Genomic DNA, 12,649 nt, shown 5'->3' with positions numbered 1-12,649 from the left:
TTAAGAAAGCAGAGTATGTGGTGTGGTGGTTCCTGGTGTGTAAGTAGATGTGGTAGTGGAAATATGCAGAAGTTCTCTTACGGCCCCTTCTATTTTCTCAGTGAAGTAGGAAACAAGCTCATCACCTGAGAGTGGGAATGGGGGAGGTGGTGTTGGGAAATTGAGAAGAGAGAATAAGGTGTAAACTAATCATCCTGAAAAGCTTGAAAGTGAATGACAAGTGTAGTGTGATACACTTGCCCAACAGTATTAAGACCCGTTTGATGAAGTTTTAAAATTACAGAAAGAGTTGGATGGGTTTTTTGTATCTAGCCACTTTCAACAACATGGATGCAGGCACAAAAGTCAGGAGAAAGTTGGATTTAGCCATGCTTGTGGTTTTGCAAGATAAAAACAATGAAACAAAAGAAGGGCAGGAAAACCAAGGAACAAGTTATAATTTTAATCCCTGTGGAATTTAATGTGCGAGAGAAAAAGGAGAAATGCTGTACATTAGATCCCTAGAACTTATTCCTCTTATAACTGGAAGCATGTGCCCTTCAATCAACTGTGTACAAAGGAGAACATCAATGGGATGAGGGACAGTGAAAAATTAGTACCATCAGTGGATTAGAGGTCTTAGTTCAATTGAGGGGTTGCTGTAGTAATAGAGGAAGTGAGTTAGAAATAGGTAGGAGATGGTGGTCAGAAAGGAGGATACACGAAACAGAGCAGGATAGAGGACTAGGGTGAAGGAGTGAGATACCTGAGGAAACACTCACTTTTATGGTCATGCAGCTGCAGAGTTGGTCCTTATGTGACCTCAAGAGTGAGTACCTCCTTAAATTTTGCACGCTAGGACCTTGCTTGCATCACTTGACTCACCTCTTCCCATCTCTGACTGAGGGAATGTATGGAAGGGATGCAATCATTAGTAATGACAGGGTCCAATGAATAACTGTGCTAGTGAATGGCTAAGGTAATTGGTAGAGTGGAATTCAAGGAAATAAGAGACAAGGTTATTCAGAGGATCATCTATCTATATATTGAAGATGCCAAAAATTGAGACAGAAGTAGTCTTTGGAGAAATTAACTGTCAAGCAGTAAGTAAGTCATCAAGAAATGAGAAGAAATGGCTCCACTCTCAGATCACTGCTACAATGAGGGATAGTGAGTGGTATAGTCTGATGATAGGAAATTCAAAGCTGGGAATTTTAGTGAGGAAGAAGGGAGAATAATTTTAAAATACAATGAACAACAAAAGAGAGATGAGAGAAAAGCAGCCACCACTTGAGGGGGCTTCATTGGAAGAAGTACCCTTGGTGAATCCTGGATTTCACTTAGAGAAAGAATTTGGAAGGAACTTTCAGGGAAGAAGTTGCTCATAGAGGAGATTTTGCTGGTAATGGACTGAATATCAGACAGCATAGTGGAAGTGTTGGAGGAGTTGGGGAGAAATGAAAAGACAAAAGAAGGAATTGACAGAGCCTTATGTGGATTAGGGTGCTGGAAATGAGAGTGACCTGAGTCTGGGGTCTTTTGTTTACTACTAATAAACAGCGATAGAGCATAATAAGATTAGTTCTAATGGATTCAAGGCAGTGCTGACAAGGCTAAGAGTGTTAGTGGATAGGAAGAAGGGCGTTTCTGGGGCCAATATGAATGTGTTCTGTTTTTGCCAATTAGTTGTTTTTTGATTCTGCCACCTTGCAGTAACTCTTTAGAGAATACAAAATGAGCAAGTTCAGAATTTTTTCTTGTCCTTAATGGACAGGAATACAGATAACATTTTGTGTTCATTAGTATCCCTTTGAGATATAACTTAACATATTATATTTATCCCTTTTAGAATGAACAACAAACTGTGGCAGAAAAAGCTTTGGAATGTTTTGCTCAATACTCAGAAGACACACAAGCAACTCTTGCAGCTTTAAAGTAAGTATCCACGTTCTGTGGATGTGAAAGGATTTCCTCTGTTCATCTTAATCTTGGTCTGTAAATTTTGCAAAACTAGGGTTGATGGGATGAGGCTGAGTCAATAACAGTTCTGAAATTTTTTCCAGCTTCATTGAAATATAACCGACAAATGGCATCATGTAAGGTGAAGGTGTACAACCTGATCTTTTTTTTAGTGGGTTTAATTTTTTTATATTGAAGTATCATTGATATACAAAATTTTTTTTACTATTTTTAGATTTTTTAATTCAGGTATTATTGATATACACTACTTATGAAGGTTTCACATGAAAAAACAATGTGGTTACTACATTTACCCTTATTATCAAGTCCCCACCCATACCCCATTGCAGTCACTGTCCATCAGTGTAGTAAGATGCCACAGAGTCACTACTTGTCTTCTCTATGCTACACTGTTTTCCCCGTGACCTGTCACACCATGTGTACTAATCATGATACCCCTCAATCCCCTTCTCCCTCCCTTCCCACCTGCCCTCCCACACCCCTCCCCTTTGGTAACCACTAGCCCTTCTTGGAGACTGTGAGTCTGCTGCTATTTTGTTCCTTCAGTTTTGCTTCGTTGTTATACTCCACAAATGAGGGAAATCATTTGGCACTTGTCTTTTTCTGCCTGGCTTATTTCACTGAGCATAATATCCTCCAGCTCCATCCATGTTGTTGCAAATGGTAGAATTCGTTTCTTTCTTATGGCTGACTAGTATTCAATTGTGTATATGCACCACATATTCTTTCTCCACTCATCTACTGATGGACACTTAGGTTGCTTCCATATGTTGGCTATTGTAAAAAGTGTTGCAATAAACATAGGGGTGCATGTGTCTTTTTGAATCTGAGAACTTACATTCTTTGGGTAAATTCCTAGGAGTGGGATTCCTGGGTCAAATGGTATTTCTATTTTTAGTTTTTTGAGGAACCTCCATATTGCTTTCAACAATGATTTAACTAGCTTACATTCCCAGCAGCAGTGTAGGAGGGTTCCCCTTTCTCTGCATCCTCACCAGCATTTGTTATTCTTCATCTTTTCAATGCTGGCCATCCTAACTGGTGTGAGGTGATACCTCATTGTGGTTTTAATTTGCATTTCTCTGATGATTAGTGATGTGGAGCATCTTTTCGTATGTCTGTTGGCCATCTGAATTTCTTCTTTGGACAATGTTCTCTTTAAATTCTCTGCCCATTTTTTAGTCGGTTTATTTGCTTTTTGGGTGTTGAGTTGTGTAAGTTCTTTATATATTTTGGATGTTAACCCCTTGTAGGATATGTCATTTACAAATATATTCTCCCATACTATAGGATGCCTTTTTGTTCTGTTGATGGTGTCCTTTGCTGTACAGAAGCTTTTTAGTTTGATGTAGTCCCACGTGTTCATTCTTGCTTTTGTTTCTCTTGCTCGAGGAGTCCGTTTGGAAGAAGTTGCTCATCTTTATATTCAGGAGATGGAGATTTTTGACTATGTTGTCTTCTAAGAGTTTTATGGTTTCATGACTTACATTCAGGTCTTCAATACATTTTGAGTTTACTTTTTGTGTATGGAGTTAGACAATAATCCAGTTTCATTCTCTTACATGTAGCTGTCCAGTTTTGCCAACACCAGTTGTTGAAGAGGCTGTCATTTCCCCATTGTGTGTCCGTGGCTCCTTTGTCATATATTAATTGACCATATATGGTTGGATTTATATCTAGGCTCTCTAGTCTGTTCCATTGATCTACTGTTCTGTTCTTGTGCCAGTACCAAATTGTCTTGATTACTGTGGCTTTGTAGTAGAGCTTGAAGTCAGGGAGCGTAATCCCCCCAGCTTTATTCTTCCTTCTCAGGATTGCTTTGGCTATTCAGGGTCTTTTCTGGTTCCATATGAATTTTAGAATGATTTGCTCTAGTTCATTGAAGAATGCAGTTGGTATTTTGATAAGAATTGCATTGAATCTGTAGATTGCTTTGGACAGAATGGCCATTTTGACAATGTTAATTCTTCTTATCCATGAGCATGGGATGTGTTTCCATTTATTGGTATCTTCTTTAATTTCTCTCATGAGTATCTTGTAGTTTTCAGAGTGTGGAAAACTTCCTAGGTTTTCTAGGAAACTTTCCACTTCCTAGGTTAGGTTTATTCCTAGGTATTTTATAATTTTTGATGCAATTTGAATGGAATTGTTTTTCTGATTTCTCCATCTGCTAGTTCATCATTAGTCTATAGGAATGCCACAGATTTCTGTGTATTAATTTTGTATCCTACAACTAATTCAGATATTAGATCTAGTAGTTTTGGAGTGGGTTCCTTAGGATTTTGTATGTACAATATCTTGTCATCTGCAAACAGTGACAGTTTAAATTCTTCCTTACCAGTCCGTATGCCCTTTATTTCTTTATGTTGCCTTATTGCTGCAGTGAGGACCTCCAGAATGATGTTGAATCATAGTGAATAGAGTGGGCATCCTTGTCCTGTTCTCAGTCTTATAGAAAAGGCTTTCAGCTTCTCGCTGGTTAATATGATGTTGGCTGTCAGTTTGTCATATGTGGCCTTTACTATGTTGAGGTACTTGCCCTCTATACCCATTTTGTTGAGAGTTTATATCATGAATGGATGTTGAATTTTGTCAAATGCTTTTTCAGCATCTATGGAGATGATCATGTGGTTTTTGCCCTTCTTTTTGTTGATGTGGTGGATGATGTTGGTGGATTTTCAAATATTGTACCATTTTTGTATCCCTGGAATAAATCCTACTTGATCTTGGTGGATGATTTTTTTGATATATTTTTGATTTCGGTTTGCTGATATTTTGTTGAGTATTTTTGTATCTATGTTTATCAAGGGATTTTGGTCTGTAATTTTCTCTTATTGTGGTGTCTTTGCCTGGTTTTCGTATTAGAGTGATGCGTGTCTCATAGAATGAGTTTGGAAGTATTCCCTCTTCTTCTACTCTTTGAAAAACTTTAAGGAGGATAGGTATTAGGTCTTCACTAAATGTTTGATAAAATTTAGCCGTGAAGCCATCTCGTTCAGGGGTTTTGTTCCTAGGTAGGTTTTTGATTACCAGTTCAATTTCTTTGCTGGTAATTGGTCTGTTCAGATTTTGTTTCTTTCTGGGTCATCCTTGGAAGGCTTTACTTTTCTAGAAAGTTTTCCGTTTCTTCTAGATTATCCATTTTTTTAGCATGTAATTTTTCATAGTATTCTCTAATAATTTTTTGCATTTCTGTGGTGTCCAGAGTGACTTTTCCTTTCTCATTACTGATTCTGTTTATGTGTGTAGACTCTCTTTTTCTTGATAAGTCTGGCTAGGCGTTTATCTATTTTGTTTATTTTCTCAAAGAACCAGCTCCTGTTTTCATTGATTCTTACTGTTGTTTTATTCTTCTCAATTTTGTTTATTTCTGCTCTTATCTTTATTATGTCTCCCCTTCTACTGACTTTGGGCCTCATTTGTTCTTTTTCTAGTTTCATTTATTGTGAGTTTAGACTGTTTATATGGGAGTATCTTTCTATCCTGAGGTAGGCCTCTATTGCAATGTACATTCCTCTTAGCATGGTCTTCACTGCATCCTACAGATTTTTGCGGTGTTGATTCATTGTTGTCATTTGTCTCTATATATTGCTTCATCTCTCTTTTTATGTGGTCATTGATCCATTGGTTACTTATGAGCATGTTGTTAAGCCTCCACGTGTTTGTGGGGTTTTTCAGTTTCTTTGCGTAATTTATGTCTAGTTTCATACCTTTGTGGTCTGAGAAACTGGTTGGTACAATTACAGTCTTTTTTAATTTACTGAGTCTCTTTTTGTGACCTAGTATATGATCTATTCTTGAAAATGCTCCATGTCCACCTGAGAAGAATGTGTATTCTGCTGCTTTTGGGTGTAGAGTTCTGTAGATGTCTGTTAGGTCCATCTCTTCTATTATGTTGTTCAGTGCCTCTGTCTCCTTACTTATTTTGTTTCTGGTTTATCTGTCCTTCAGCGTGAGTGGATTATTGAAGTCTCCTAGAATGTAAGCATTGCATTCTATTTCCCCTTTTAATTCTGTTAGTGTTTGCTTCACATATGTAGGTGTTCCTGTGTTGGGTGCATAGATATTTATAATGGTTATATTTTCTTATTGGATTGACCCCTTTATCATTATGTAATGTTCTTCTTTGTCTCTTTGTCTCTTGTAACTTTCTTTGTTTTGAAGTCTATTTTATCTGATACGAGTACTGCAACTTCTGCTTTATTTCTCCCTATTAGTTGCAGGAAATATCTTTTTCCATCCCTGCACTTTTAGTCTATGTATGTCTTTGGGTTTAAAGTGAGTCTCTTGTTGCCAGCATATAGATTGGTCTTGTTTTTTTTTTTTTGGAAAGGTGTTTTTTTCTTTATTAAAGTATCATTGATATATACTTTTATGAAGGTTTCACATGATCAACATTGTGGTTACAACTTTCACCCATATTATCAAGTCCCGTGGATACCCCATTGCAATCACTGTGAAGTAAGATGCCACAGAGTCACTACTTGTCTTCACTGTGGTATACTGTCTTCCCTGTGACCCCCGCCACACCATGTGTACTAATCATAATGCCCTTTAATCTCCTCCCTCCCTCTCCACCTACACTTCCCCAACCCTCCCCTTTGGTAACTGCTAGTCCCTTCTTGAAGTCTCTGAGTCTCTTGCTGTTTTGTTCCTTCAGTTATGCTTTTTTTTTTAGTGTGTAAATTTATTTATTTATTATTATTACTTTAAAAAATTTTTTTCTATATGTCTTCTAGTTGTTTTTTTGTTTTTTGCTTTTTTTATTTTGGTATCATTAATCTACAACTACATGAAGAACATTATGTTTACTAGGCTCCCCCCTTCACCAAGTCCCCCCCACATATCCCTTCACAGTCACTGTCCATCAGTGTAGTAAGATGCTGTAAAATCACTACTTGTCTTCTCTGGGTTGCAGAGCCCGCCCCGTACCCCTCCACATTATAAATGCTAATTGTAATGCTCCCTTTCTTTTTCCCTTCCTTATCCCTCCCTTCCCACCCATCCTCCCCAGTCCCTTTCCCTTTGGTAACTGTTAGTCCATTCGTGGGTTCTGTGATTCTGCTCCTGTTTTGTTCCTTCAGTTTTTCTTTGTTCTTATACTCCACAGATGAGTGAAATCATTTGGTATTTCTCTTTCTCCGCTTGGCTTATTTCACTGAGCATAATACCCTCTAGCTCAATCCATGTTGTTGCAAATGGTACTATTTGTTTTCTTCTTATGGCTGAGTAATATTCCATTGTGTATATGTACCACATCTATTCATCTACTGATGGACACTTAGGTTGCTTCCATTTGTTGGCTATTGTAAATAGTGCTGCAATAAACATAGGGGTGCATCTGTCTTTTTAAAACTGGAGTGCTGCATTCTTAGGGTAAATTCCTAGAAGTGGAATTCCTGGGTCAAATGGTATTTCTATTTTAAGCATCTTGAGGAACCTCCATACAGCTTTCCACAATGGTTGAACTAATTTACATTCCCACCAACAGTGTAGGAGGTTTCCCCTTTCTCCATAACCTCACCAACATTTGTTGTCTGTCTTTTGGATGGTGGCGATCCTTACTGGTGTGAGGTGATAGCTCATTGTGGTTTTAATTTGCATTTCTCTGATGACTAGCGATGTGGAGCATCTTTTCATGTGTCTGTTGGCCATCTGAATTTCTTGTTTATAAATCTGTCTATTCAGCTCCTCTGCCCATTTTTTAATTGGATTATTTGCTTTTTGTTTGTTGAGGTGTGTAAGCTCTTTATATGTTTTGGATGTCAAGCCTTTATCGGATCTGTCATTTATGAATATATTCTCCCATACTGTAGGATACCTTTTTGTTCTATTAATGGTGTCCTTTGCAGTACAGAAGCTTTTCAGCTTGATATAGTTCCACTTGTTCATTTTTGCTTTTGTTTTCCTTGCCCAGGGAGATATGTTCATGAAGAAGTCACTCATGTTTTTGTCTAAGAGATTTTTGCCTATGTTTTTTTCTATGCGTTTTATGTTTTCATGACTTACATTCAGGTCTTTGATCCATTTCATATTTACTTTTGTCTATGGGGTTACACAGTGATCCAGTTTCATTCTCTTACATGTAGCTTTACAGTTTTGAAATTGTTTTTGTTTTTTTATCCATTCAGTGACTCTGTGTCTTTTGATTGGTTCATTCAGTCCATTTACATATAGGGTGATTATCGATAGGTATGTACTTATGGCCACTGCAGGCTTTAGATTCATGTTTACCAAAGGTTCAAGGGTAACTTCCTTACTATGTAAGAGTCTAACTTAACTCACTTAGTATGCTGTTACTAACACAATCTAAAGGTTCTTTTTTTCTTCTCCTTTTTCTTCCTCCTACTGTCTTTATATATTAGGTATCATATTCTGTACTCTTTGTCTGTCCCTCAATTGACTTTGAGGGTAGTTGATTTAATTTTGCATTTGCTTGGTAATTAGCTGTTCTACTTTCTTTACTGTGGTTTTATTTCCTCTGGTGACAGCTATTAAACCTTAGGAATGCTTCCATCTATAGCAGTCCCTCCAAAATACACTGTACCAATGGTTTGTGGGAGGCAAATTGTCTCAGCTTTTTCTTATCTAGAAATTGTTTAGTCCCTTTTTCAAATTTGAATGATAATCTTGCTGGACAAAGTAATCTTGGTTAAGGCCTTTCTGCTTCATTGCATTAAATACATCATGCCACTCCCTTCTGGCCTCTAAGATTTCTGCTGAGAATTGTGATGGTAGCCTAATGGGCTTTCCTTTGTATGTGATCTTATTTCTCTCTCTGATTGCTGTTAGTAGTCTGGCCTTATCTTCTTTTTTTTTTTTTAAATAATTATTTTTTATTGAAGGGTAGTTGACGCACAGTATTACATTACATTAGTTTCAAATGTACAACACAGTGGTAAAACATTTATATACATAATTCTAGGTTCCAGCTATCACCCTACCAAGCTGTTACAATATCTTGACTATATTCCTTATGCTATACATTACATCCCGGTTACTTATTTATTTTACCATTGGAAGTCTGTCCTTTTTTTTTTTGTGAGGGCATCTCTCATATTTATTGATCAAATGGTTGTTAACGACAATAAAATTCTGTATAGGGGAGTCAATGCTCAATGCACAATCATTAATCCACCCCAAGCCTAATTTTTGTCAGTCTCCAATCTTCTGAGGCATAACAAACAAGTTCTTACATGTAGAACAAATTCTTACATAATGAATAAGTTACATAGTGAACAGTACAAGGGCAGTCATCACAGAAACTTTCGGTTTTGCTCATGCATTATGAACTATAAACAGTCAGTTCAAATATGAATACTCATTTGGTTTTTATAATTGATTTATATGTGGATACCACATTTCTCTCTTTATTATTAATATTTTTAATAAAATGCTGAAGTGGTAGGTAGATACAAGATAAAGGTAGAAAACAAAGTTTAGTGTTGTAAGAGAGCAAATGTAGATGATCAGGTGTGTGCCTGTAGACTATGTGTTAATCCAAGCTAGACCAGGGCAATAAAACATCCACGTATGCAGAAGATTTCTCTCAGAACAGGGGGGGTGAGGTTCTAAGCCTCACCTCTGTTGATCCCCAATTTCTCACCTGATGGCCCCCCTGCGACTGTGCCTGTCTTAGGTTGTTCCTCCCTTGAGGAATCTTACCCGTCTCTGGCTAACCAGTCATCTTCCGGGGCCATACAGGGAAATATGAAGTTGGTAAGTGAGAGGGAAGCCTTATTGTTTGAAAAGGTTAGCTTTTTACTTCTTTGCATATTTATGCCCTGTGGCTTCTATGCCCAGCATTTGTCTTGAGGTATCTTTACCACTTGGAAGAATTATGATACTCGGTAAATTTGATATGAGGCACGAATTCTATTTAAGGGTTGTAATTAGGAAGGAAGAAGAAAAGCTATAGAAGTAGCAGGCGGAAGAAAACATGGGAAGATTGATTATTTCTTTGACATATCTTCTTGTAGAGTACTTCAGCATGTATAGGTTTTAAGCTACTACTTAAATTGCGCACACACATTAACATAATAGGAGTATAGTTACATAACCAAAGCATATCTGTAATTACCAGCCATCTCCAGTGAAACCAAGAAAACCAGTTAGGCACCTTAGGCATTTGTGAAAACTTATCTATGATATGGTGGATATTGTCCAACTGAACTTGAACAGTCTGAGAGAAATCAGACAAATTAAAACAACCCATTCCTGGGGACTGTTCACATGCCATATGTTCTTTTAACAGTAAATAGTCTGTAGTTGTAAGACTTTGGAGCGCTACAATTTGCACTTCTCCAAATTCTTGGTTGAGTTCCAACAGTATAGATCCAGTCAAATTTGTTGTTTTACTGTATGCACAGGTCAGCTTAGATATCTCCTTCCTCATTCCCATGGCAAGTCCAGGAACTGGTGGGATGAGTGCATCTACAGCTGTAGAAGTGCGTGGATCTTTGTTGGGGTTTTTTGATGATCATCTTCTGGCATGAGTCTTCCAGAGAGTGCAGATGTTGGAGGTTCTTTTTCATATCGTATCTTAGTTCATTTATGGGGTAGCCCAATTAGGCTTTGATCCTCTGTATAAACACAAACAGACCCTTTGCCTACACTTTTATATGCCCTTTATACCCTTGTGTAGAACTCATTGGAGGTTACCACAAAGGAACTGCCATTTTTTTTTTTGCTTTGTTTTTGGTATCACTAATCTACACTTACATGACGACTATTATGTTTACTAGGCTCTCCCCTATACCAGGTCTCCCCTATAAACCCCTTTACAGTCACTGTCCATCAGCATAGCAAAATGTTGTAGAATCACTACTTGCCTTCTCTGTGTTGTATAGCCCTCCCTTTTCTCCTACCCCCCATGCATGTTAATCTTAATACCCCCCTACTTATCCCCCCCTTATCCCTCCCTACCCACCCATCCTCCCCAGTCCCTTTCCCTTTGGTACCTGTTAGTCCATTCTTGAGTTCTGTGATTCTGCTGCTGTTTTGTTCCTTCAGTTTTTCCTTTGTTCTTATATTCCACAGATAAGTGAAATCATTTGGTATTTCTCTTTCTCTGCTTGGCTTGTTTCACTGAGCATAATACCCTCCAGCCCCATCCATGTTGCTGCAAATGATTGGATTTGCCCTTTTCTTATCGCTGAGTAGTATTCCATTGTGTATATGTACCACATCTTCTTTATCCATTCATCTATTGATGGACATTTAGGTTGCTTCCAATTCTTGGCTATTGTAAATAGTGCTGCAATAAACATAGGGGTGCATCTGTCTTTCTCAAACTTGATTGCTGCGTTCTTAGGGTAAATTCCTAGGAGTGGAATTCCTGGGTCAAATTGTAAGTCTGTTTTGAGCATTTTGATGTACCTCCATACTGCTTTCCACAATGGTTGAACTAACTTACATTCCCACCAGCAGTGTAGGAGGGTTCCCCTTTCTCCACAGCCTCGCCAACATTTGTTGTTGTTTGTCTTTTGGATGGCAGCCATCCTTACTGGTGTGAGGTGATACCTCATTGTAGTTTTAATTTGCATTTCTCTGATAATTAGCGATGTGGAGCATCTTTTCATGTGTCTGTTGGCCATCTGTATTTCTTTTTTGGAGAACTGTCTGTTCAGTTCCTCTGCCCATTTTTTAATTGGGTTATTTGTTTTTTGTTTGTTGAGGCGTGTGAGCTCCTTATATATTCTGGACGTCAAGCCTTTATCGGATGTGTCATTTTCAAATATATTCTCCCATACTGTAGGGATCCTTCTTGTTCTATTGATGGTGTCTTTTGCTGTACAGAAGCTTTTCAGCTTAATATAGTCCCACTTACTCATTTTTGCTGTTGTTTTCCTTGCCCGGGGAGATATGTTCAAGAAGAGGTCACTCATGTTTATGTCTAAGAGGTTTTTGCCTATGTTTTCTTCCAAGAGTTTAATGGTTTCATGGCTTACATTCAGGTCTTTGATCCATTTTGAGTTTACTTTTGTATATGGGGTTAGACAATGGTCCAGTTTCATTCTCCTACATGTAGCTGTCCAGTTTTGCCAGCACCACCTGTTGAAGAGACTGTCATTTCGCCATTGTATGTCCATGGCTCCTTTTTCAAATATTAATTGACCATATATGTCTGGGTTAATGTCTGGATTCTCTAGTCTGTTCCATTGGTCTGTGGCTCTGCTCTTGTGCCAGTACCAAATTGTCTTGATTACTATGGCTTTATAGTAGAGCTTGAAGTTGGGGAGTGAGATCCCCCCTACTTTATTCTTCTTTCTCAGGATTGCTTTGGCTATTCGGGGTCTTTGGTGTTTCCATATGAATTTTTGAATTATTTGTTCCAGTTCATTGAAGAATGTTGCTGGTAGTTTCATAGGGATTGCATCAAATGTGTATATTGCTTTGGGCAGGATGGCCATTTTGACGATATTAATTCTTCCTAGCCACGAGCATGGGATGAGTTTCCATCTGTTAGTGTCCCCTTTAATTTCTCTTAAGAGTGACTTGTAGTTTTCAGAGTATAAGTCTTTCACTTCTTTGGTTAGGTTTATTCCTAGGTATTTTATTTTTTTTGATGCAATTGTGAATGGAGTTGTTTTCCTGATTTCTCTTTCTGTTGGTTCATTGTTAGTATATAGGAAAGCCACAGATTTCTGTGTGTTGATTTTGTATCCTGCAACTTTGCTGTATTCCGATA

At 37.9% G+C, this 12,649-nt stretch overlaps 1 protein-coding gene across 1 annotated transcript in view; it reads left to right on the top strand.

The window, feature by feature from the left end:
• TEX11 (testis expressed 11) overlaps positions 1-12,649 on the top strand; it is a 382,668-nt gene that overhangs the window by 243,925 nt on the left and 126,094 nt on the right. Inside the window, exon 18 of the mRNA XM_036898307.2 lies at positions 1,829-1,914. Within this exon, the coding sequence (XP_036754202.2) occupies positions 1,829-1,914 (86 nt within the window). The remainder of the gene's footprint in view (positions 1-1,828; positions 1,915-12,649) is intronic.

This window comes from Manis pentadactyla, chromosome X (assembly GCF_030020395.1).
Source record: "Manis pentadactyla isolate mManPen7 chromosome X, mManPen7.hap1, whole genome shotgun sequence".
Classification (NCBI taxonomy): domain Eukaryota; kingdom Metazoa; phylum Chordata; class Mammalia; order Pholidota; family Manidae; genus Manis; species Manis pentadactyla.
Note: the sequence above shows the minus strand (reverse complement) of the source record. Positions and strands in the feature narration are given on the sequence as shown.